Raw genomic sequence first — 22,399 nt, 5'->3', positions numbered from 1 at the left:
CTACCACGCTAGCCACTACACCACCGGACCCGGCTTTGCAAAAGGGTAACGACGGGTATTTCAGGTTAAGTTCCAAGCTTTTCTCCTTTATTCGTCACTTGCGTGGTGACTCTCGACTCACGATCGAGATTTCTCGATAGTAAGATTACGACTTACCATCGACAAATCTCGATCTACCATCGACAAATGACGACTTACCATCGAGAAATTACGATCGTAATTTTACTGTTGAGAAATCTCGATCGTGGATCGAGAAATTACGATCGTAATTTGCAATACCATTTTTTTTAAAATAATTTTTATTTGAATGGAATATAAAAAAATTAAGTTAATTTTTTTTTTACTGTGAAAAAGTTACAAAATAAAGAAAAAATCTAAATCAATTTAAAAAATTTATTTTTTTTAATAATTTAAAATTTTTTTTTAATTTCAAAAATTTAAAAATTTTAAAAATTTTAAATTTTTTTTAGAAGTTTTAAATTTTTTTTTAATTTACAAAAAAATTGGATAATCAAATCACGAAAAAAAACGTTGTTCAATTTTTGATTGTCGAGCTGAAGTGATATTTTTTTAAATCCAAGATGAAATATTGAAAAAATGCATTTTATTATTATAGGCAATACACTATTCAAATTTGATTAAAATGGGGTCGCAAAACTTACTTTTGAAGTTTTAAACAAGAAAAAGAAAAAAAACGAAAAAAAAAATGGTTCGTGATTCGATTGGCCAAAGTCCCATACAAACCTTCGGATAATCAAAACATTGGAATTTTTGTTTTTTTTTTGATTTTGTGGAAATTTTTTTAAAATTTTGAAATTTTGCAACTTTTGAAATTTTAACATTTTTGAATTTTTGAAGTTTTTAAAATTTAAAAAAAATTTAAACTTTTAAAATTTTTGTTTTTTTTTTATAAATTTAGAAATTTTTATTTGTTTAAATTTAATTTTTTTTTAATTTTTGAAGTTTTTAAAAATTTTGAAATTTTCAAATTTTTAAAATGTTTGAAATTTTTGAAATTCGAGAATCGAGAAATTACGATCGAATGATCTCAATCTACTATCGACAAATTACACCTCAACATCAACAAATTACGACTTACCATCGACAAATTACGATCGAAATCTTACTATCGAGAAATCTCGATCGTGAGTCGAGAAATTACGATCGTAATATTACGATCGAATGCAATAATCACCACGTTGATCTTGCTCTTTGAATATACTGATTTAATCGAGTTGCGCCAGTTTGAATGTTCTTTATAACTAGTATATAGAACATTGAATTGAAGCACTCTGGAGCTCTCTGTACAGCCTTGAAAAAAAATTTTTTTTTTGGTTTAGAAAAACGTCTCAGCCATTTCATTTTGATCTAAACTTCAATATTATATAGGGCAAAACATCTGCAAGGATCTGTCCTACACGCCAATGATGTTGAAAATAAACGCTTCAGTGGCCAAAGTGAATAAACAATCTACATTTTTGAAAAAAAGTGATTTCTATGGGTTAAATCTCATTCAAAATTCCAATGCAAAACGCCAGCACCTGTTAAGTTCAATCAAGCTCATATTTGGAATTTTAGCTCAGTATGCCCACCGTAACCAGCACCTGAATGACCGCCAAATTATCGAGAAATTAAAAGTGAGAGTGTGTGCGTGCAACATGGAGTAAAACTTTTCAAAGCGCGGTGGTAATCTTCACAGCAACTTCACAGAAAGTTTCACTCCATGTTGCACACACTCTCACTTTTAATTTCTCGATATTTTTTGTTACATCCTCCTGTGTATGATCATAGTAGCTGTATATAACAGGAATGAGTTAAATATCGAAGAATTTTGAAAATTGGCAGAAATTTTCCTACTAAAATAGACGTAACTTTACTGTAAATGGATAAAATGTCATACTTTTTTCTGCAAAATTGTTCTTCATTTCGTTTGCAACAATGCTACAACATTAGTTTTTGAATTCAGACATGACAGTTTATTTACTAGAGCAAATTGAAAATACTTTTTTAGAAATAACATTATTTTACACCTCCTGTTGACGCTGGGACTCAAGTAATGGATCGATTTAAGGTGTACTATGTGAGGAATATATTTTGTTAACTAAAAATTGATATCTAGATGAAAATGTTTATCTTTGTCCAGAGATAGACCGAGTTTTTAGTCGTATTTTTGAGTTTTTAGGTGATATATTAGGTTTTTTAACTTCAAATCGAGTTAAAATCAGTTTTCACCGATAGAATATTTTGGGAGTTGATTTTTCTGACTCAGAATAGTCGCCCCAACAACATCCAGAAAGAATTTCCGATGTGCATGCAAGTTGCATAATAATCCCCTTCTTACCCACTGTGTAACTTCTTGTCGTCTGACTGATCTCTTCCTACAACAAAGTTAGTTGTTACAACAATTAGACGGTTTGTTGTTAGAATGATTTATTTACGTCCAACTGGTTTGGCAAGGCCTGCTACGAAGAAGTCAACAAAGTAAAATCACAGAGTAAACAAAAAACGCGTTCTAGTTAATTTCACCTGTAACGTTTATTAGTACTGCTAGAATGTCTTACATTTCAAGTTTTGCAGATCAAAATTCAAAAAGTGCCTCCTTGGCAAGAAAAAAAAACAATAAAAAAGGAAAAAACTTACAGCTAAAATAAGGTAGTTAAGAATACAACATCACATCTGTGTCAGAATTCACGCTCTCTCTCTCTCTCTTTCTTAAGTCAACGGAAAAATAACTTAATCAATTCAGCTCAACTAAATCTTGCTTAGTTCAGTTGCCCTGCCTTGCGTAAGCCGTAAATCGCGCATAATCCCGAATCATGGTCATCTGGTTCCAGTATTGGTTGGACCAGGTGGCGTACGTCCGATGGTACGCCCCGGTGGCCCGCTTGCTGACCTTGGGTCGCTTCGTCGGCACTTTCAAGCTATGCTCTTCGGTTTGAACCGCTGCCGATGAGGCGGCAGCCGCCGCCGCTTCCCAGTGCTCGTCCCGCTGGTCAAAGAACGACGAGTTGGACGATTCGCTGTCGTACTCGGACGAGTACGAGCTGGCGTCCTCGTTCGCTTCCGTTCCGTCGACGGTGGCGTCCACGATGGGTGGCAGGGCGAGGGGGTCCGGGTCGGGTTCGCCTTGGGCTCGGTTCGAGTTGGATTTCATGCTGAGCGAGTCGCCGCCGCTGCCGTTTGAGACGCTGCCGTCCTGGAAGCGGATTCGCTTCGGGCGATTTTCCTGCGGGACGACCGCTTCTTCGCCTTCGTCATGTTCGAAGACGGAACCGTGGTTGGAGTTTAGATCGAAGGTGGCCAATTCGTCCTGTTCGATGGCGGCTGCGAGGGCCGATGGTGGTCGGTTCTGGAGTCGAGATGGGTCCAGGGTTATTCCGCTGGGGACGACGTCCGGGACGGAACCCTTGCGCGAGTTGATGTCGCGGTCGCTGATCGGATCGTCGTGAACCTCGAGGCTGCATCCGTCAATCGAGAACTGGAACGGACGCTGCAGATGATGCTCGGCTTCGAGTTCCTTCTGCTCCATGATCTTCGCGAAAAGAGCATCGTTGTTGACCTCCAGCGGGAGACAGTTCGATTCGGCCGGAACACAAACGCCTCCAGCGCCTCCGGACTCGGACAGCTGGCTCAGCTCGGAGTTGTCCGACGTGGACGAGCTGATCTGGTGAGCCGGTCCAGCACCACGGATTTCCTGCACGCGCGAGTTCGGCGTGGTAAAGTTCGAACCAACTTCAACCTTCTTGGTGGCGTTCGAGCTGAACGAACTGTCCGACGAGCACGGCGATTCCGGCGTCGAACAGCTGGACGTTGAATCCCGCCGCCCGGAAGCCGCGTCCAGCGAATCCCCGTCCGAATCAAACTTGTCCATCACGGCCGGCGAAAGTTCCTTCTTCTTGCTCAAATCGACAGGTTTATCGTCGGAATCTCCAAAGCCCAGTTTGTCCATCGCCGCAAGGAACAACTTGTCCGCCACCGCATCTTGCTCCTGTTGCTCGTCGGAACCATTCGCCGTTTCATCCTGGTCAACCTTCTCCATAGCTGCTAGGAACATTTCGTTGACCACCTCCGACTCGATGCCGTTGACCTGCTGCCCCAGGGCGGGTTTCACTTCTTCGAGTTGATCATCCTCGTCGAACTTTTCCATTGCTGCTAGGAACAGCTTGTCGACCTCGTCGACGGCAGCGGCGGCAGCTTTCGGCGAGGATTCGTCCTTTTCAGCGACTTCCGGCGAGTCCACCTAAAATAAATTTTAAAAATTGAGATTTTAGATAAAGCAAAGTACCGAGATAGAAAGAAACGCTTGCAAGAAAAGTTGCGCAATCGTCAAAAATATTTAATACCCTGAAATATGAAAATTCTTTCATCTAAAATTTCAAAAAAAAAAAATACAAATTCAGAAAACATAAAATTCAAAAATTCTTAGGTTGAAAATTCAAAATTTAGAATTCCAGAATTCCAAAATGTAGATATTTCAATTCTTAAATTCTGAATTCTTTAATTCTAGATTAAATTTCAAAACAACCTTTCCGTCATAGTTTTCCAATGCAGATAGAACCTTTTGAAAATTTAATCTAGAATTCTTCAAAAAAATAAACCCCTGAAGTTCTTAAATTACTAATTTTGAAATTCTTAAATTCTGTTATTCTTAAATTCTTGAACAATCTTCAAATCTTAAATTCTTAAATTTTTAAATTATTTAATTTTAAAATTCTTTAATTCTTAAAACAATCTATAAATTTAAAATTCGTGATTTTTGAAATTTGAAGTTTTGAAATAAACAATTCACTATTTTATTAATTGTTAATTTTTTAAATCAATTCCTGCAATTTTATGTCATTTTGAATCATTACATTTTGGAAATTTATAATTTTGTAATTCTCAAACTATTAAATTTTCATTTGTTTAGCTATAATTTTTTTGATTTTTTTTAGTTTTTAGATTTTTGAAATTATAAGTTTTTTTAATTCCTATATTTTGAAGTTTTAGAATTCATTGAAATTTTAATTTTTCTAAATTATAGGTTTTACCTTAGGATTTTTTAAAATTACTTTTTTTTCATGCATTTTCAGAATTTCTAAATTATTTAAATTTTAAATTTTAATTTCTTTAAATTTGAATAATATTTTTTCAATTCTATTTTTTTAAATCTTCAATTCATGAATTCTTAAATTTTCAAATTAAAAAATTCTTTAATTTTTAAATTCTTTTTTTCCAAAATACTAATATTCCAAGATTCTAAAATTCTAAAATTAAAAAAATCTAAAATTCAAAAAATCTTTTAAGAATAAAATAAAAACTCATTTCATAAATTCTGAAATTCTTAAATTCCAAAATCCTTGAATTTTAAAATTCTTAAATTCTTGAATAATTCTTAAATTCCTAAATTCTTAAATTCTTAGATTCTTAGATTATTAAATTCGTAACATCCTAAATTCTAAATCTCGAATTCTATTTTTTTTTTAATTTTCAAATTCTGAAATTCTTGAATCTCGAAATCTAATGTTTTAAATTTTTTGATTCCTCAATTCTGAATGCTTTAACTCTTGAAAAAATCTATGAATCAAGAATTAATTTTGGTTGTTAAAATTTTGAAGTTTTTGAATTATCAAATTTCTTTATTTTTAATTGTAAAATTGTTGAATTTTAGATTTTTAAAAATATTAGAATTCCTACAATTTTAATTGTTTTTGAATCATGAGTTTAAATTTTTTTTTGATTTTCTTTTTTTTTATTCTGAATTTTTTATTAGAATTTTTTAAATTTTATCTTTTTTGAATCCTTTTTTAATTCGTTCGTTAAATTCTTTAAAATTTGATCAGTAATAATTTTTTATAGGGTTTTTGTATGTATTTTTTTTTTGTTTTTTTTTTCTTTATTTCTAGAAAAAATCTTCAAATTATAAATTCTTTTAAAAAACAAACTCTGAAATTCTTAAATTTCTAATTCATAAAATCTTAAATTTTGAATTGAAGAATTCATGAAAAATTATCAAATCTTAAATTCAAATTTAAAAATATATATATATATATATGAACCTTATAACTTTCTTTTAAATAATGAAATTAAAAAATTCTAGAACTTAAAAATTCAAAAAAAAATCATAGATTTTTAGATTCTTACATTCTAAATTCTTTGATTATCGAAAAAAAAAATTATATTACATTCTTAATTTTGAAATTGTAAAGTTTGTAAATTATCAAATTTATAATTTTTTTGATTGTAAAATTAAAAGATTCACGAATTTATTTTTTTTGAATTCAAAAAAATATGTTTTTTTGGATAAAGATATTTGATTGCATAATTTTTAAATTTTTGTGTTTTGAATTCCTATTTTTTTTTTATCAAAATTATTTAGATTTTTTTTATTCCTTGTTTAAAAATTCTTAGAAATTTGATTTTTTCTAAATTTCAAAGTTTGAAGTTTAAAAAAAATTTAACTTTTGAGTTTCTAAATTAATAAATTTTCAATTTCTTAAAACATGAATTTTTAAATTTCCGAAATTTTCAAATTGTTGAATTTTTAAATTCTTAAATAGGTTTTAGCATTTTCGAATTTAAAAATGTCTAAATCTTTAATTTTATTTACGCTTTCTACCTGAAAAATCAATGATTATTGATAGGTATTGCTTTGTTTTTAACAAGGAGGATGGCGTTGTCAGTTTTAGAAAAAATATTCCATTCATTCAAGTGAATTTTTTCCCGATGGGACCACCCTCAATTTGCCTCACCTTGCTCGTCTCCGGTTGCTCCTCATCCTCGTCCAGCTCGAGCTTCTCCATCGCCGCAAGAAACAGGGCGTCCGCCGTCGCTGACGGCTTGACAATCCGCTTTAAATCCTCATCGCAAACGGACAGCGTTTCCTGCTGTCTCTCGCCAACCTCCTCAACCTGTTCATCCATGGGAATGATTCGTTCGACGAGTTCTTCGCCGTCCTGCTCGTCTTCAGCGGCAGTTTCCTCCTTTTTGGGGCTTTGAAGTTTCTCGATCGAGTCCACCTCGAAGGCGCCGGACGACGTCTTCGCCGGTAGGTCCAGACTGTCGGTAAGCGTTTCAGCCGAGGCGCGATCCAGTTCGGTTCGCGAGTCCACCTCGGCGATCGGCGCTAGACCGCTGTCGCGGATCTCCTGCTCTAGTTTGGAGGCGTAGAATTTCGGGTACCGCTCGCCGTATTCGTTAAAGTTCCAGAGCTCTTCGAGCTCCTCTTTGGGCAATTGATAGACGAACATTTCGTTGCCGCCAATATCAAACAGGATTTTCCTGAATCTTTCCGTGTCCTTTGCCTTGGCGGTCAGAGTTATTGCGAGGGACTGAGTGCCGAACCGGCCGCCACGTCCGATGCGGTGCAGGTAGACCATGTTGTCCACCGGAACGTCCACGTTGATGACCAGGTTGACATTTTCGGCGTCGATACCGCGCGCGATCACGTCCGTGGCGGATAGGATGCGGCAGCGGAACTGCTTGAGATTCTCCACCGTTTTGAGGCGAACTCGCTGCTCCTGGCCACCGCGGATGACCTCCGTTGGCCATCCGATGCGGGTCAGCTGGCTGCTGTAGGATTCGGCCTTGGTTTGCGAGTTGGTGAAGAGCAGACACTGACTGAAAGGGAGCTTTTTGAAGATCGAGTCCAGCTCGTGGATCTTGGCCATCATCTCCTTGATGTTATCCTTGGCTTCCGGGAGTTCGCGGACGAACTGGCGGATACCATGCAGAACGGGGACCTCCTTCTTCGGGGTCACCCCGATAAACTGCTCCTTCATGTACTTGAGCAGCTCGCGATCGCGATTCTTGTAAAACGTTGCACTGCAGACCAACGTCTGCCGCTTCTTCGGCACCGCCTTAATGATCTGGTCCACATCCGACTGCAGCGTTCCAGCGATTAGCGAATCCGCCTCGTCCAGAACCAGCATCTTAATGTGACTCATGTTCAGCACGCCACTCTTGATCAGGTGCCAAATCCTCCCCGGCGTTCCCACAACCGCCGTGCAGTTCTGCAGATTCTTCCGGTCCTGCACTATGTCCAACCCGCCGATGAAGCTCTTCGCCCGGAAATTCGCCATCGAGTATGCAATCCTATTCAACACCTGCTCAATCTGCACCGCAATCTCCCGCGTCGGCACAACCACCAACGACTGCGGAAACGGCACGTCCGGATTGTGCCCTTCCAAAATCAACACCGAAAAGACCAACGTCTTGCCCGTCCCGGACTTGGCCTGCACCAGCAAATCTACCGGAAAAAGAAAATCAATAACCAACCAAAACAATGAACCCAATTCCTCACCTAGTCCCAGCTTCCCCAGCGGGATGGCACGTGCCTGGATCGGGGACGGCATCACAAAGTTGTTCCGCGACAGCCCCCGGACGACCGCCTCCGACAGGAACATCTGCTCGAACCGGAGGCTGCGGTCGAACTCGACGTCCTCGGTGCGCACCCGCTCGTCCTGCAGATTGTGACCGGCCATGGCGTGCGGGTTTTTTCGCTTCCTTGTTTTGGTTTTTCGGAACAAAAAACAACGCACTTTTTTTTGCTCTTCAGAAGAAAAGGAAAAACGCGTCTGTCGCGTTGCGAGGAAACTTTTGGAGTGTGTGAGCTGAAAAGTTTGACAGATGCGTGCGAGATGAGTGAATGTTCGTTTCATTTTGAGTGGTGCCTGAACAAATTTGTTTGGGAGAGAGTTCACTCGGAGGGGTAGGAAACAAAAAACGCACAGAAGCCGGTTGAAAAAAAGAGGGACAAACAAATGGATCATCCCGGAATGTTGGAGAATGTGGATAGCGCAACTCAGCTTAAATTTCAAATTCAAATAAAAAAAAAATCAAAGTCTCGACAGCGACACCTGTCAAAAAAGTCCACTTGACTTATTAACTTTTGAGGTTAAGTTCCGAGCTTTTCTCCTTTTGTAGCTTTTATTCCCCATACAAATTTTGGAGAAAAACCATTCGACTCTGTCTAAATATTTTGAAAAATTCGAAGTGCTTGCAACTTCATTCTTTCTCTCGAGCTCAGTCTACGTAGAAATTTTGTTGGCGGGTGAAATTTGTAGATTTGCTTATTTGAATGCGACTGAAAAGCTACTAGTACATGATACAATCAGAGAGAAGGAAACATATACTCTTTGATATAATGTAATATAATAATATAATATTAATGATCCAGGATTGCGTCATAAAGCCGAACCTGTAAACACAGAATATTTAAATTGATGTGTAGAAATTTTATTGTTTTGCTCAAAATAAAATATCCATGTAAAGCCTTTCATTAAAATTGACAATTTTTAAAATAAACATTAGAATTTCAAAAATACAATTATCTAAATCTTCAAAAATTACAAGCAGAAATAAAGAAATTCAGAAACTCAAAGCTCGAAATAATAAAAACATTAAAAAATATTACTAGAAAAATCCAACTCCAAAGTATAGAAATTCATTAGAAAAAGAAATAAATTCCAAAATTTATAACCTCAAGAGTATTTTTTTCAAAAGCTCCTATAAACGAGATTTTAATGTTTTGCGTTTTGAGTGTTTTTGAAACCGCCTTCAGTCAAGGTTATTCAAAAACACAATAAAAACAAAAAATAAATTAAAAAAATATTTATTGGACCTTTAAAACTCCAGAATATTAAAAAAGAATACATGATTCAAATTCAGAAATTAAGAAAATCAAAAATAACATACATATCGCATTCGCTAATTCGAATGTTATTGATTTAATCTAAATTCGCTAATTAGAACGACTGACAGCTGTCAAAAGCTTGAAACCACGTGTTCGGAAATTGCCGAACAATGATGTTGAAACGTCAACGTCGTTTGACAACTACGTTCGAATTGGCGAGCATTCGAACTAACGGACATTCAAAGTACCGAAATCTGATTGGGTACTAGAGCCCTATGCCAATTTTTATGTACAACGGTAAAAAACACGATTAAAAACCATTTCTGATCACTTTTTTTCATTTTAATGCAAAATTTTTTTTGACAAGACAACATTTTTTCGATGGATCAACCATAGAGTTATCTACGTGCGCATGTATTGCGTGTTTGTACACGAAGGGTTTTTAGGTTAAAATTTGTACCCGCCAGCAAAAACAAATGGTAAGCTAGTGTGCGTGAGATCGGGCTTAGATAGCTCTATGGTCCCCTTGGAACGACCTGTCAAGTAGGAGCTTTTCTGTCAAGAAGGACCGCGAGGTTAATTTTTCAAAATTGATTTAAAAATCCATTTTAAGCTCTTTATGGTCGTACAAAGGGTCATTGTACACAGAAAAATAAGCTTTATCGCTGTAAACAATAATATCAGCAATCTAAGCTTCATTTTAGGACCCAATTAACGAATTTACCCTGTTTTAAACAAAAATGATTAACATGAATTTACAATCCAGAAATCTTGAAATAAAAAAAACATTAAGAAATAAATAAATAAAATCGTACTTTCTAAAAACAAAAAAAAACAGCAATTTGAAAATTCAAAAATTCAATCATGATATAAAAAAATAGTAAATTTAAAAACATGAACACTTTATACATAAAATTTGAAAACATATTTCAAAATCTACGGGTTTGAAAAATTCAAAAACTGTTCGTAATCGATTATCAAAGTCCCGTCAAAATTTTATTATTTAAACATTTGGGTTTCTGACCAAAACTATGACTCCAAAAATATTCCAAACTAATCTGATAATCTGTAATTTGAGATGGCGGCATTAAAAACTTAGTAATTGAGTAATTTAAGAATTTAGGAATTTAGATTAAACCTAGGTTTTTATTATCAAAATTTATTTTCCCTCAAAAGCACTCAACTAGCCAAATCTTAACTAAGAAATATGAACCCTCGCTGCAAAGACTTATAAATTGATCTCAGTTCAAAGGTTCTCCAAATCTCTTAATTGCAAATGTAACATTCTAAGAATATTCGAATTTCTAAATTTGTTTTCGGATCTTAAAAAATCTGATTTTTTTTGTATTTTGGAGTTTTCAAATATTTATTTGTATTTTGGAACTTTTAATATGACTTAAAATAATTTTCGGAAATTTTAAATCATGAATTCCTAAATTTTTAAATTCTATTTTTTTTATTATTTAATATTTAACCCTTTCAGGCCTCAATTTTCTAAGCTGTGTTAATCTACAATTTTGGTATCAGTAGTTATATTTTTACAAGAGTAAACAGAAACAGGCAAAAAAAGTTACATTTCATTGATATTTCATTGTTCTGGGTCCTCCAATGTTTCCGATTATGGTTCATATTCAGTGATGTCCTTGGGACCTTTTGGCAACACTCTGAGCTATTTGGATCACGTTTGGGATGGTCTGGATCCTCCAAAGTGTCCTGGAATACAGATCTTGTAATCTACCGCCGTAACAACACCATTTTACCAAGTTTTCGGTTATGTTTCATATTCAGTTATGTCCCTGGGACCTTTTGGCAACACTCTGAGCTATTTGGATCACGTTTGGGATGGTCTGGATCCTCCAAAGTGTCCTAGAATACAAATCTTGGAATCTACCGCCGTAACAACACGATTCTACCAAGTTTTCGGTTATGTTTCATATTCAGTTATGTCCCTGGGACCTTTCGGCATCACTATGAGCTATGTCAGCGATTCTCAACGGGGGTACCGGGCCTACTTGATTTACATGGCAGGGGGTACCGGCCTAGAAGAAGGTTGAGAATAGCTGAGCTATGTGGATCACTTTTGGGATGTTCTGGGTCTTCCAAAGTGTCCTAGAATACAGATCTTGTAATCTACCGCCGTAAAAACACGATTCTACCAAGTTTCCGATTATGGTCCATACTTAGTGATGTCCCTGGGACCTTTTGGCATCACTATGAGCTATGTGGATTACTTTTGGGATGTTCTGGGTCCTCCAAAGTGTCCTAGATTACAGATCTTGGAGTCTATCACCGTAACAACATGATTCTACAAAGATTCCGATTATGGTTCATACTCAGTGATGTCTCAAGCTAAACCCGACAAACTTCGTCTTGTTTTTTTTTTTCGTTTCTTGGCGTATCTAGCATAAAATCTGCAGATTTTCTGGAATCGGATCCAGAGTGGCCAAAGTTGTCAATTTTTGGCGTAAGAACCATTCTTAGACTTAAACGAACACAACGCAACAAAGAGCACCTCGATCCGACGCTCTGTATTGAACATTGTTGGAATTCGAGCGAGAAGAAGGAAAGCATTTCTCGCTCGCGAACGAGGGAGAGAACTTGTAGTACTTTTCTCTTCTCGCTCGCGCTCGCATTTTCGTTCGCGTTCTCGCTCTCGCGGCGAGCGCTCGCGAGCGCCTCGTGCTAGCCGTTCGCCCCAAGCTAGCAATTTGTTTATCAGGCTTATGAATACGAACCAGGCGATGGTATAGAGGTGTAACTTCAATCGCTGTGTTGTTTTTTGTTCGTTTCTAACACGTTCAACTTCTCGCGAACGGGCAATTCTGGCTCGCGAGAAAGCCCGTTCGCGAGCGGAGGAGAGCACGGGCAATCGGTGAGTTTCTCTAGGCAGCTCGAGACTCGCGGCGAGAAAATTTTCTCGCGAGAGCGCGATAATACCAACACTGGTATTGAACTGATTCTCGTTCGAACAAAATCGTCTAAGTTTTATAGATATAGAATAGATAAATTGGTGTTTTATTTTTTTTTAATGTTGTCAGTTTGAATTTTTGATTATTTGAATATCCCCCCCCCCTCCCTGACAATATAAAGTATTGCGAGACAATGAATAGCATATCGAGGCGAAATGCTTCAATTGTGGTGGTGACTATTCGACGGAAAATCGGAGCTGTGAAAAAATACAAAGGATTGGTTTTGTAACATTGGAAAGTTTTATTTTTAATGCATACGATAAGCTTAACTAGTTTTCAGATGAAGCTTTTGTTACACCTTTTTCAGACCTTGAATTTTAAGTTATTTTACTGTAAATAAAAACAAAAAATTATTCAAAATAAACAAATTTTGCGAATGCTTCGCCCTTTCTTCACAAACATTCTTCAGTAGCTTCCGTTTCCTCAAAACTGGTACTCTCAACTTTAATCTCACTAACCAGTTCTGAGTCATCAAGCTGAACCTGCTGCTGCTCACCAGCGTCGTACTCGACCTCAATTGGTTCAGTTTCCCTGAGCATCACCGTTTCCATCAAATCAACAAATTCTGGCTCTGGCATCGTTTCCACGAGCTTCTTTGGCCGACCACGTTTCTTGGCCACAACCTTCGTTCCGTCGCCATCGCTAGCTTCCTTGGGCTGCTGCTGCTTTCGCTTCCTCGGCGTAGGTTTGATAAACTCCTGCAGGTGGCGCTTCGGGTTGTTGTGGCACTTGGCGTGGTTGACCAGGCTCTGGTGGAAGGCGAACGCCTTCGGACAGCAGGGACACTTGTAAGGGTGCTCGTTTTGGTGTTCCGATTCGCGGTGGCCGCGCAGCTCGTCGGCAGAATCGAACAGGGAGGTGCAGTGGAGACAGGAGAACCGATCGCCCTGCATGTGCATCTGCTCGATGTGCCGCTTGAGGTTGCAGTCCTGGGAGAAGCATTTGTCGCAAATGTGACACCTGAAGTGATATGGTTTTGATATTTATTAATTTTAAAAACAAAAACATGTAAAAACCTCTGCGTTTCAAACTTTGAAACATTCATTTTTTAAAGTTAATTCAATGTCAAACAATAATAAGGTGATGTAGATTTTCACTAGCTGTCAAGTTGACGTTATCAGAGGTTTGATTTTTCACATTTGATTGATGAGTTCCTTATCCCTGATGATGTTCTAATGCCTTGATCATTGTTCTGCATAGGCCCTACATTTCCAACTGGGATGTGACAGGCACTCATTAGGTCACCCATTAGATAAATGACAAAAATCAATGCTCCCTAAAAAATAGGTCACTCATGATCAAACGGTCACCGGAACTTACTTCGAATAGAGCTCCACCCGGTGCGACTTCATGTGCTTCCGGACGCGGGCGTTGGTGTGAAATTTTTTCATGCAAAACTGACACTCGAACCGGCGCTCGCCGTGCGTCAGCACGTGGCTCGAGTGCTTCAGCTTGGAGTTGAACGTGGCCTCGCAAACCGTGCAGGTAAAGGATTTTTCCACCGTTTCGTTGGGATGAAGCTCGCGCATGTGTTTCCGTTTTTCGTGCAGCAGTGAGAACTCTTCCTGGCAAATGGTACAGGCGAAGCGCTTCATCGTGTGCACCAGCATGTGGCCTGAAAAATTAGGGTGACTAATGTTGTCTATTTTTGACGTAAAACGTCGCGATTCGTACATTATGTTTGTATGGGTTGGACGTTTACTGAGGGGTAGGAAAGTGAGGTTAGAACGCCTCGTTCCACACGCACGTTTAAAATCTCTCAGTTTTCGTCAAATCCCAACTTACTCAGAAATTGATAAACGTCTGCCAGATTTGAGTGAATTTCACTAAAAATTTCACGATAACTGAGTGATATTCACCCAGATCTGAGTGAAATTCACTCAAATTAGACAGATGCCCCCTTTACTCATTTATGAGTAGATTCGGTTTTGACGAAAGCTGAGTGATTTTAAACGTGCATGCATGCTCCCTCAAGTAAACGTCAGATTTGGGTGAATTTTACTCAACGAGCTATTACACTACGGCAAACAAACAAACTCGCACTTTTTGTCAGTTTGCCTGCTTTGTATGTTTGCCTGGATTTGTTTGTACAAACGTCAGCCTGCATATTTTTTTTTTGCCTTGGCAAATTGTCAAACACGAAAAAGTGCGAGTTTGTTTGCGGTAGTGTAATGGCTCCTTCAGTTTTTGTGAAATTTGAGTGAGTGAACCCAAATCTGACGTTTGGTCTCAAAATTCATTCCCGATTTTGACGAAAATTATGAACACGTTTATTCAAGTTTACCCAAATTTAGGTTAAACATTAGTTTTAACCACATACCTTGAAGATCCTTTTTCTGAGGATAGCTTTTGGAGCAAATTTCACAGGCAAATGGACGATCCTTGGTATGAACTTGCTTCTTGTGCTTTGCCAAATTTCCACTTTCCGTGAAAGATTTATCTATAACGTGAAAATTAGTTTTTCATTAAATAAATCTAGTCACATTGATTCAACTTACCGCACATATCACACTTGAACTTCTTCTCGGTAGAGTGCGTGCGTTGATGTCGCAGCAAACGCCAATGTTCGATAAAAGTTTTCGAGCAGATGTCACATTTGTATATTTCCGAATCGCTGTGCTTCTCAACCCGGTGTTTCTCCAAATCCCACGTCTAAAATTTCGAAAAACATAATTTATTGCAGGAAACCCTTTACGAAACTCCTCAACCCACCCTGAAAAACCGCTCGTCACAATCGGCGCACTTCAGCTCCTCCCCGTGCGTCAGCTTGTGCTGGAAAAAGTCCGCACTCTTGCGGAAGCGCTTCCCGCACAGCTCACACTCGTAGGTGAGCTCCTTCTTGATCGATTCTAGCGTAACGGTCGGATTTTTGCGGCCGCGTGGCGCTCCCTCCTGGTCCGGTTCCGTCACCGGATCGGGCACGTTCTGCAGCGATTCCCACAGGGCAGTTGGCCCAAAGAAGCCATCCAGGGCGGGCGTGCTGAGTTCCGGGTCGGGTTCCTGCTTGATCGTTGGCACGGCAGAAGTGCTCACACCGGGATCCATGGGGTCCACTAGGGAGTGGTAAATTTTGTTAATCAAAGAAACATCTCTTCGGTAAATGCAACGCGGTAGGTCTGGCTGAGAGAACTCAAGTTCATTTTGAATTTCATTTTAATTGAGAACCCTTACACGCTAAATTTACGACGCAGTTCCTTTCTGTTTATCACCAACTTACCGCCAACTGTCTCGGAGTCGGGTTTCGGAACATCCCAATCGGAGTCCGCACATTCGTCCGATGACAACTCCACCTTCACAGTCGCAAGCGGATCACAAGCCATAGCAGCACGGTCATTGGGCACAAAATGTACCTCCACTTCCGGTTCAGCCAGCACCTTCATTCGCGTCCGCTTCTGGTACTCAAACTCCTTCGGTTCAGCTTGCTCCTTGAGTTTCTTTCGCATTCGGTACCTGCGCATGCGTTCCGCACTCGTCTTGCGACCCTTGATGGCCGGAAGCGGTGGTGACTGCCCTTGTTCCGTGCTTGGGTTGGGAGGAAAATTCACTTCCGCTTCCGCTTGTGCACTTAGTTTCTTTCGCAACCGATAGTTGCGCATGCGTTCTGCGTTCGAAATTTGAGCTGATGGTGGCGGCCCTAAAAGGGCTTCACGTTCTCGAAGACGGGCTTCACGCTTCCGTTGGCGATACGCCCTTGAATATTTATTTTGTAGATGCTTGGAGCGGGCCATCTTCAAGGCAATCAGTACTGTTTCTTATGCGATTTGTTTCTTTTAGGTTACATTTATTTCCGTATTTTTTTTCTAATCTTTGAGACTGTAGGGAGCCTATAAGAAGAGGCGAAATGTTACTCTCAGGATTCTAGTCGAACTGTCAAATCAGGGTTCCAAACCAGCGAGAACCTTGCAAGAACAAGGCTGGATCATTTTTATAGCGATCTCAACGTTATTCTTTCAGAGTCTTGTCACTAGATTGGAACAATGATTTGACAGCTTGATTGAAACCCTAGGACTTGCTGTAACCCATTTAAACAAACCAAGATTTTACATTAAATTTGATATATTCACTGCCCGTTTAATTTGTCAAATTTTGTCTGTCAAAGTTGACATTACCTCTTCTAGGGTCATATTTCATCATACATAAAACATGTCCACCCATTACGCGTTGCATTTTACCAATTAGAAAGCAGGCTGTAAAAAACGAAAAATCAGACTCCACTCGCTTACCTCGACAAGCATCAGACTCGACGCACGGATCATACTTTAGGGGAACCAGGAGCGGGTCAGAGTTCACACATTCCGAAACTGAGTATGCACATTCGCCCAGCATCGGTTCCTCCTTAATAGTCACGAGAGGATCACCAGCCACGGCTACCCGTTCATTAGGTACAAACTGCACTTGCACTTCCGGTTCCGATTGGCTCAGCTTTAATTTTTTAAGCATCCGGAATTTGTGCACACGTTCCGTACTCGTCATGCGAACTTTGGGAACAGAACGCTTCTCCACTCCCCCTTCCAGCATCTTTTTTCGCGCCCGAAACGCTCTGACACGTTCCGTACTCGTCATCACCTTTTTCGGTTGTGGCACTGGTGGTGCCACTTCAAACTGTTGTGGGAGAGGTTCCGGTTGAAACGCTTCGCGTTCCCGCTTGAGAGCTTCCAGTTCTTGTAAGCGGGCTTCACGCTTGCGCTGGCGGTGTCTGGCCATGTACTTTCGCTGCATATAGCGGTTTGGATGGGACATTTTCGTGTTGCTGAAAAAGATTGTGACAATTTGCGGAGCGAACCTTCTCTTTTTTGCGATTTCTTTCTTTGAGGTTTAAATTTGAATAATCAAAGCTTTGTATAAAATCTAGTGGTGTTTTTAAATTAGAAAAACAAACATCAACAGAGGTATACGTATTGGTCGATTCTGGTCAAGATTTTGGTATTCTACTCGAATGCCGGTGTTCCATTTTGAAAAAAGCCAAAAGTCCAAATTTGCGGATCTCTTTGTATCACCAAAACAGAAAGAAACTCGATTTTTATTCAAAATCGGACCACCCCTTCCTTTTTGATACCGCTCCAAAGCTCAGCTTTTTTTTTCGAAATAATAAATTTAAAGCCTCCATTTAGAACCATCATTTACAGTCATTGCCCCTAGAGTGAAGGACACCTTCTACGACCTCAAACACCTAATTTTTAAACTGCGATATCTATGGATGCGCAAGCCTTACAAAATTGGAAGTATAGTCGATTGGCGTGGTCTTTTTTTACTATTACAGTCGACTCACTAGCTGCCGATCTTCTCGATATCAATATTGCTCCAGATGTCAATATTTTTTTCAGTCCCTTCAAGAAGCTTGCTTGTTTTTTTTTGTTCTACAATTTGATACATCCCGCTTTTGAGGGTCCCTTCAATATCAACAACGAGAGAGTCCACTATAGAAATTGTTTTAAGTGTTCGTTGTGAATATGAAAAGTTTTGCTTAATTTTCATGTTGAGCGCATATTTTAAATAAAGTTTTGACCTCATCAGCTTCTTCCTGAGATAAATGTTCAATGGTTTTCCAATTGAGCTCACTGTTTTATTTTTAGTTCATGAGATATTCACTTTTGAGTGACAGAGATTAACGCGAGGCAATTTGATTTATTTATTTATTTATTCATTCATGTAACGTAAGATAAAATCTTTTTAATTGGGTCCTAAAATGAAGCTTAGATTGCTGATATTATTGTTTAAAGCGATAAAGATTATTTTTCTGAGTACAATGACCCTTTGTACGGCCACAAAGAGTTTAAAATGGATTTTTCAATCAATTTTGAAAAATTATCCTCGCGGTCCTTCTTGACAGAAAAGCTCCTACTTGACAGCTCGTTCCAAGGGGACCATAATTGATGCATCGAAAAAATGTTGTCTTATCAATTTTTTTTTTTGCATTAAAATGAAAAAAAGTTATCAGAAATGGTTTTTGATCGTGTTTTTTACCGTTGTACATAAAAATTGGCATAGGGCTTTAGTACCCAATTGTTACAATTTGTGAGTCCCGTGTAAGAAGTGACATTTCTTCACTTTTTAGTTTGACTTTGACCAACATGTTTTGCCTTTCTTACTAAAGAAAGATATAGGAATTGGGTACTAAAGCCCTATGCCAATTTTTATGTACAACGGTAAAAAACACGATTAAAAACAATTTCTGATCACTTTTTATCATTTTAATGCAAAATTTTTTTTTGACAAGACAACATTTTTTCGATGGATCAACTATGGTCCCCTTGGAACGACCTGTCAAGTAGGAGCTTTTCTGTCAAGAAGGACCGCGAGGTTAATTTTTCAAAATTGATTTAAAAATCCATTTTAAGCTCTTTATGGTCGTACAAAAATTCATTGTACTCAGAAAAATAAGTTTATCGTTGTGAACAATAATATCAACAATCTAAGCTTCATTTTAGGACCCAATTAGGTATAGGATTGCAAAAAATCATGGACGATCGATTTTTGACGCCCGATCGATTGACAATGGCAGAATTATATCCGAATTTTGGAGATCAATCAAATATCCGAATTTTGGAGATCAATCAAAAAGTGCTCAATTTTGTGGTAAGAGGTTTCTTAGAGCCCATATTATGGATTTAAGCTCTCTTGGGCGCATTTGATAGGAGATGTGCTGAACCTGAACCATTTCTAGACCAAATTTAATTTTATAATTTTTTTTAGGAGACTCGGAATATGTTTTCGTTTTCCGGTCGATTTGATAGAAAAACTGAAATAATCAAAGCGTTTATTTATCCGAAAATTGCATTCTTCGAGCCCTACATCCTTCTCAATTTTCATTTATGTTGATAATGTGGTTCTTGATTTGCAACTGATTTATTTACTGCGAGGGAAAAAATCTTTCAAAAAAGGTAAAATCCAATTTTTCACCACATTCCAAAATTATTCCTTTGGCATTCTATCTATTTTTTTTCTCCATATCATAATCCAGACCATAATCGAGCTTCTGAAACAAATTTGACCTCAATCGGATTCACCGTTCACATTTTGGAAAATTTTCATGTTTGCCTTTCTTACTAAAGAAAGGTATAGGATTTGCTTTTGGTTCCGACTCAAGATCAAGCTTCGTAATCCAATCATTTCTCGAGAAATATTCATTGGAAAAATCTGCGAAAAATCATAGGCGATCGATTTTTGACGCCTCGCCAAGTTGTCAAGTTGAGCTTCACATGCAGACGCGAGTCATGCTGGTGCGTATAGAGTTTTGATACTAGATTACTCCCTTTTTGTACAAGTTGCCCTATCGATTGCTCGTTCATCATACCTCGCCTATCATGATTATCTCTGCTAAGCGTCAGTGAAAGCAAACAAGTCGCAAACAGCTATCCGATCTGAAGCCATCCATGCTCATTTTATCTTTTGCCTTTTTTTGTTTCTTACTCATTCTCTGATCGTTCTCTGAGCGAATGATGGAGCAAAAAACAACGCTTTTCAGTTATATGAAATAAATAGGTTGGTTTTTAAATATATTATGAATGGACCATTCTTTAATTTGCAATTTCTTTGAAAAAAAAATTAACTGCCGTTATCTTCTTTTAGTAAGAAAGGCTCTGTCTCACCCCAGATGAGATTAAATCAATTTTGACTATTTTATTTATAAATAGCGAGTTTGGGTAATATAGAGCTTTATGACGTTTCGCGTACACACACTAGCGCACCATTTGATTTTGCTGGCCGGACAAAATTTAACCTCAATCTTTTTCGTGTACGTACACGCAATACATGCGCACGTAGATAACTCTATTAAGCCTCACCTGTTTAAACTACAATAATCGTGTACTGCCCAGAAAGTTCACTTCGCTACGATTCCTACCCCCCAACATATCAGGCAACAACAGAAGAAACCTTTTATTTCAACAAAGTGACAAAATTAACAAGTGCAAACTAGTGTTAACAGTTCCCCCCATCAACAAACCACACAAACTTACGATATCCAGCTACAAAAACCACGAAAAACACTAACTTTTTAGCAAAAATCACTGAAAACTCTCCTCTACAAACAACCACTCCTGAAGAAAACAGTTCGTCACTCTGGGCGAAACGTCAACGCGCTCGCTCTCTCACCGCTCGTGAGTTGCCCTTTTCTCTCCCGACAGTTCGTTCCATGTTGACTGGTCCCTTGTTTTGGTTCATCCGCGCGCTCGTGGCCTTTTGAAAGTGGTGCCAGTTTTGAAGTTCGCAATCTAGGATTGCAAATTTAAAAATTTATTTGTTTTTTAACTATATCATCTTGGTACGGGAATCAGACTTTCTGGGTTGGAAATCCAGCACACCGCTAGTCGAAACCCATCCCCTTCCGGTCAGTATTCCCAGTTTACTCTTTGAAGGAATCTGACTTTGTCGAGCACAGGAATCGAACCAATCACCTTCCGCTTACAAGGCGAAACCCGGAACCTCAAGGCCACGATAGCTCGACAGCTAAGAATGTCAGCGTTTGTCGAAAGTTTAAAAATACATTCAAAAGTTTGTAAGCAGTTTGAATAACTGAAACAACTCATATTTCAGCAGAGGACTTAAATTGCTTACAAAATCAAAATCCTGAAAATGCTTCAACTTGAGAACCTTCCAGTCTGCCAGCACTGGCAGTCACTCACCTGCGCCTAGCGGATCGATCGACAAACACGCAAAACGGACATTAGGTATAAATTCCTAATTTTTAGGTATAATCGAACCTGACTGCAATAAGGTATTTTATTACTAATCGGCTATTAGTAATAAAATTACTAATAGCGTTTTAGTACGAGAATTCCTATATTTTAGGTATAATTGTAGAACCAAAATACCTAAATTTTAGGTATTTTCTGGAAAAGTGAGGCAACCAAAATAACTAATATTTAGGTATAATCCAAGATGGCGGAACATTATTATTCCTAATTTCTAGGTATAAATACCTAAATTTGAGGTATTTTCTGGAAAAGTGAGGGATCCAAAATTACTAATATTTAGGTATAATCCAAGATGGCGGACCATGATTATTCCTTATTTCTAGGTATAAATACCTAAATTTGAGGTAGTTTCTGGAAAAGTGGGATCCAAAATTACTAATATTTAGGTATAATCCAAGATGGCGGACCATGATTATTCTTTATTTCTAGGTATAAATACCTAAATTTGAGGTATTTTCTGGAAAAGTGAGGGATCCAAAATTACTAATATTTAGGTATAATCCAAGATGGCGGACCATGATTATTCCTTATTTCTAGGTATAAATACCTAAATTTGAGGTATTTTCTGGAAAAGTGGATCCAAAATTACTAACATTCAGGTATAATCCAAGATGGCGGACCATGATTATTCCTAATTTTTAGGAATTAATATCTAAATTTGAGGTATTTTCAGAAAAGTGAGGGATCCAAAATTTCTAATATTTAGGTATAATCCAAGATGGCGGACCATGATTATTCCTTATTTCTAGGTATATATACCTAAATTTGAGGTATTTTCTGGAAAAGTGAGAGATCCAAAATACTTATATTCAGGTATAATCCAAGATGGCGGACCATGATTATTCCTAATTTTTAGGCATAAATACCTAAATTTGAGTTTTTTTTAGAAAAAAGTGAGGGATCCACAATTACTAATATTTAGGTATAATCCAAGATGGCGGACCATGATTATTCCTTATTTCTAGGAATAAATACCTAAATTTGAGGTATTTTCAGAAAAAGTGAGGGATCCAAAATTACTTATACTTAAGAATAATCAAAGATCAAATTAGGTATTAAGTATTATCCAAGATATAAGGCTTTCTAGTCAGAAATTTACCAATACATTCAAAGTATGTTTA

The 22,399-nt window shown here is 38.0% G+C and overlaps 2 protein-coding genes across 5 annotated transcripts; both read right to left on the bottom strand.

The window, feature by feature from the left end:
* Window positions 1-2,515: 2,515 nt before the first annotated feature.
* LOC6047375 (ATP-dependent RNA helicase DBP4) lies at window positions 2,516-8,591 on the bottom strand. Its single transcript, XM_001864408.2, has 3 exons — window positions 8,282-8,591; window positions 6,732-8,227; window positions 2,516-4,240 (listed from the first exon to the last, which is right to left on the bottom strand). The coding sequence occupies exons 1-3, from the start codon at window positions 8,460-8,462 to the stop codon at window positions 2,768-2,770; spliced, it is 3,150 nt and encodes a 1,049-aa protein (XP_001864443.2). The 5' UTR covers window positions 8,463-8,591; the 3' UTR covers window positions 2,516-2,767.
* Window positions 8,592-12,799: 4,208 nt separating this feature from the next.
* LOC6046799 (zinc finger protein 16) lies at window positions 12,800-20,670 on the bottom strand. Of its 4 annotated transcripts, XM_038260576.1 has the most exons (8): window positions 20,541-20,665; window positions 20,367-20,457; window positions 16,806-17,332; window positions 15,295-15,635; window positions 15,081-15,234; window positions 14,903-15,022; window positions 13,903-14,197; window positions 12,800-13,542 (listed from the first exon to the last, which is right to left on the bottom strand). In XM_038260576.1, the coding sequence occupies exons 3-8, from the start codon at window positions 17,320-17,322 to the stop codon at window positions 12,975-12,977; spliced, it is 1,995 nt and encodes a 664-aa protein (XP_038116504.1). In that variant the 5' UTR covers window positions 17,323-17,332; window positions 20,367-20,457; window positions 20,541-20,665; the 3' UTR covers window positions 12,800-12,974. The 4 variants fall into 4 exon arrangements, with proteins under 4 accessions (XP_038116504.1, XP_038116505.1, XP_038116503.1 ...); XM_038260577.1 differs by lacking the exons at window positions 16,806-17,332; window positions 20,367-20,457 and adding an exon at window positions 15,800-16,406 and having other exon boundaries at window positions 20,541-20,670; XM_038260575.1 differs by lacking the exon at window positions 20,367-20,457.
* Between the last annotated feature and the right edge of the window lie 1,729 nt (window positions 20,671-22,399).

Source organism: Culex quinquefasciatus, chromosome 3, assembly GCF_015732765.1.
Source record: "Culex quinquefasciatus strain JHB chromosome 3, VPISU_Cqui_1.0_pri_paternal, whole genome shotgun sequence".
Taxonomy (NCBI): domain Eukaryota; kingdom Metazoa; phylum Arthropoda; class Insecta; order Diptera; family Culicidae; genus Culex; species Culex quinquefasciatus.
The sequence above is the reverse complement of the archived record's forward strand: the minus strand, read 5'-3'. Positions and strand labels throughout refer to the sequence as shown.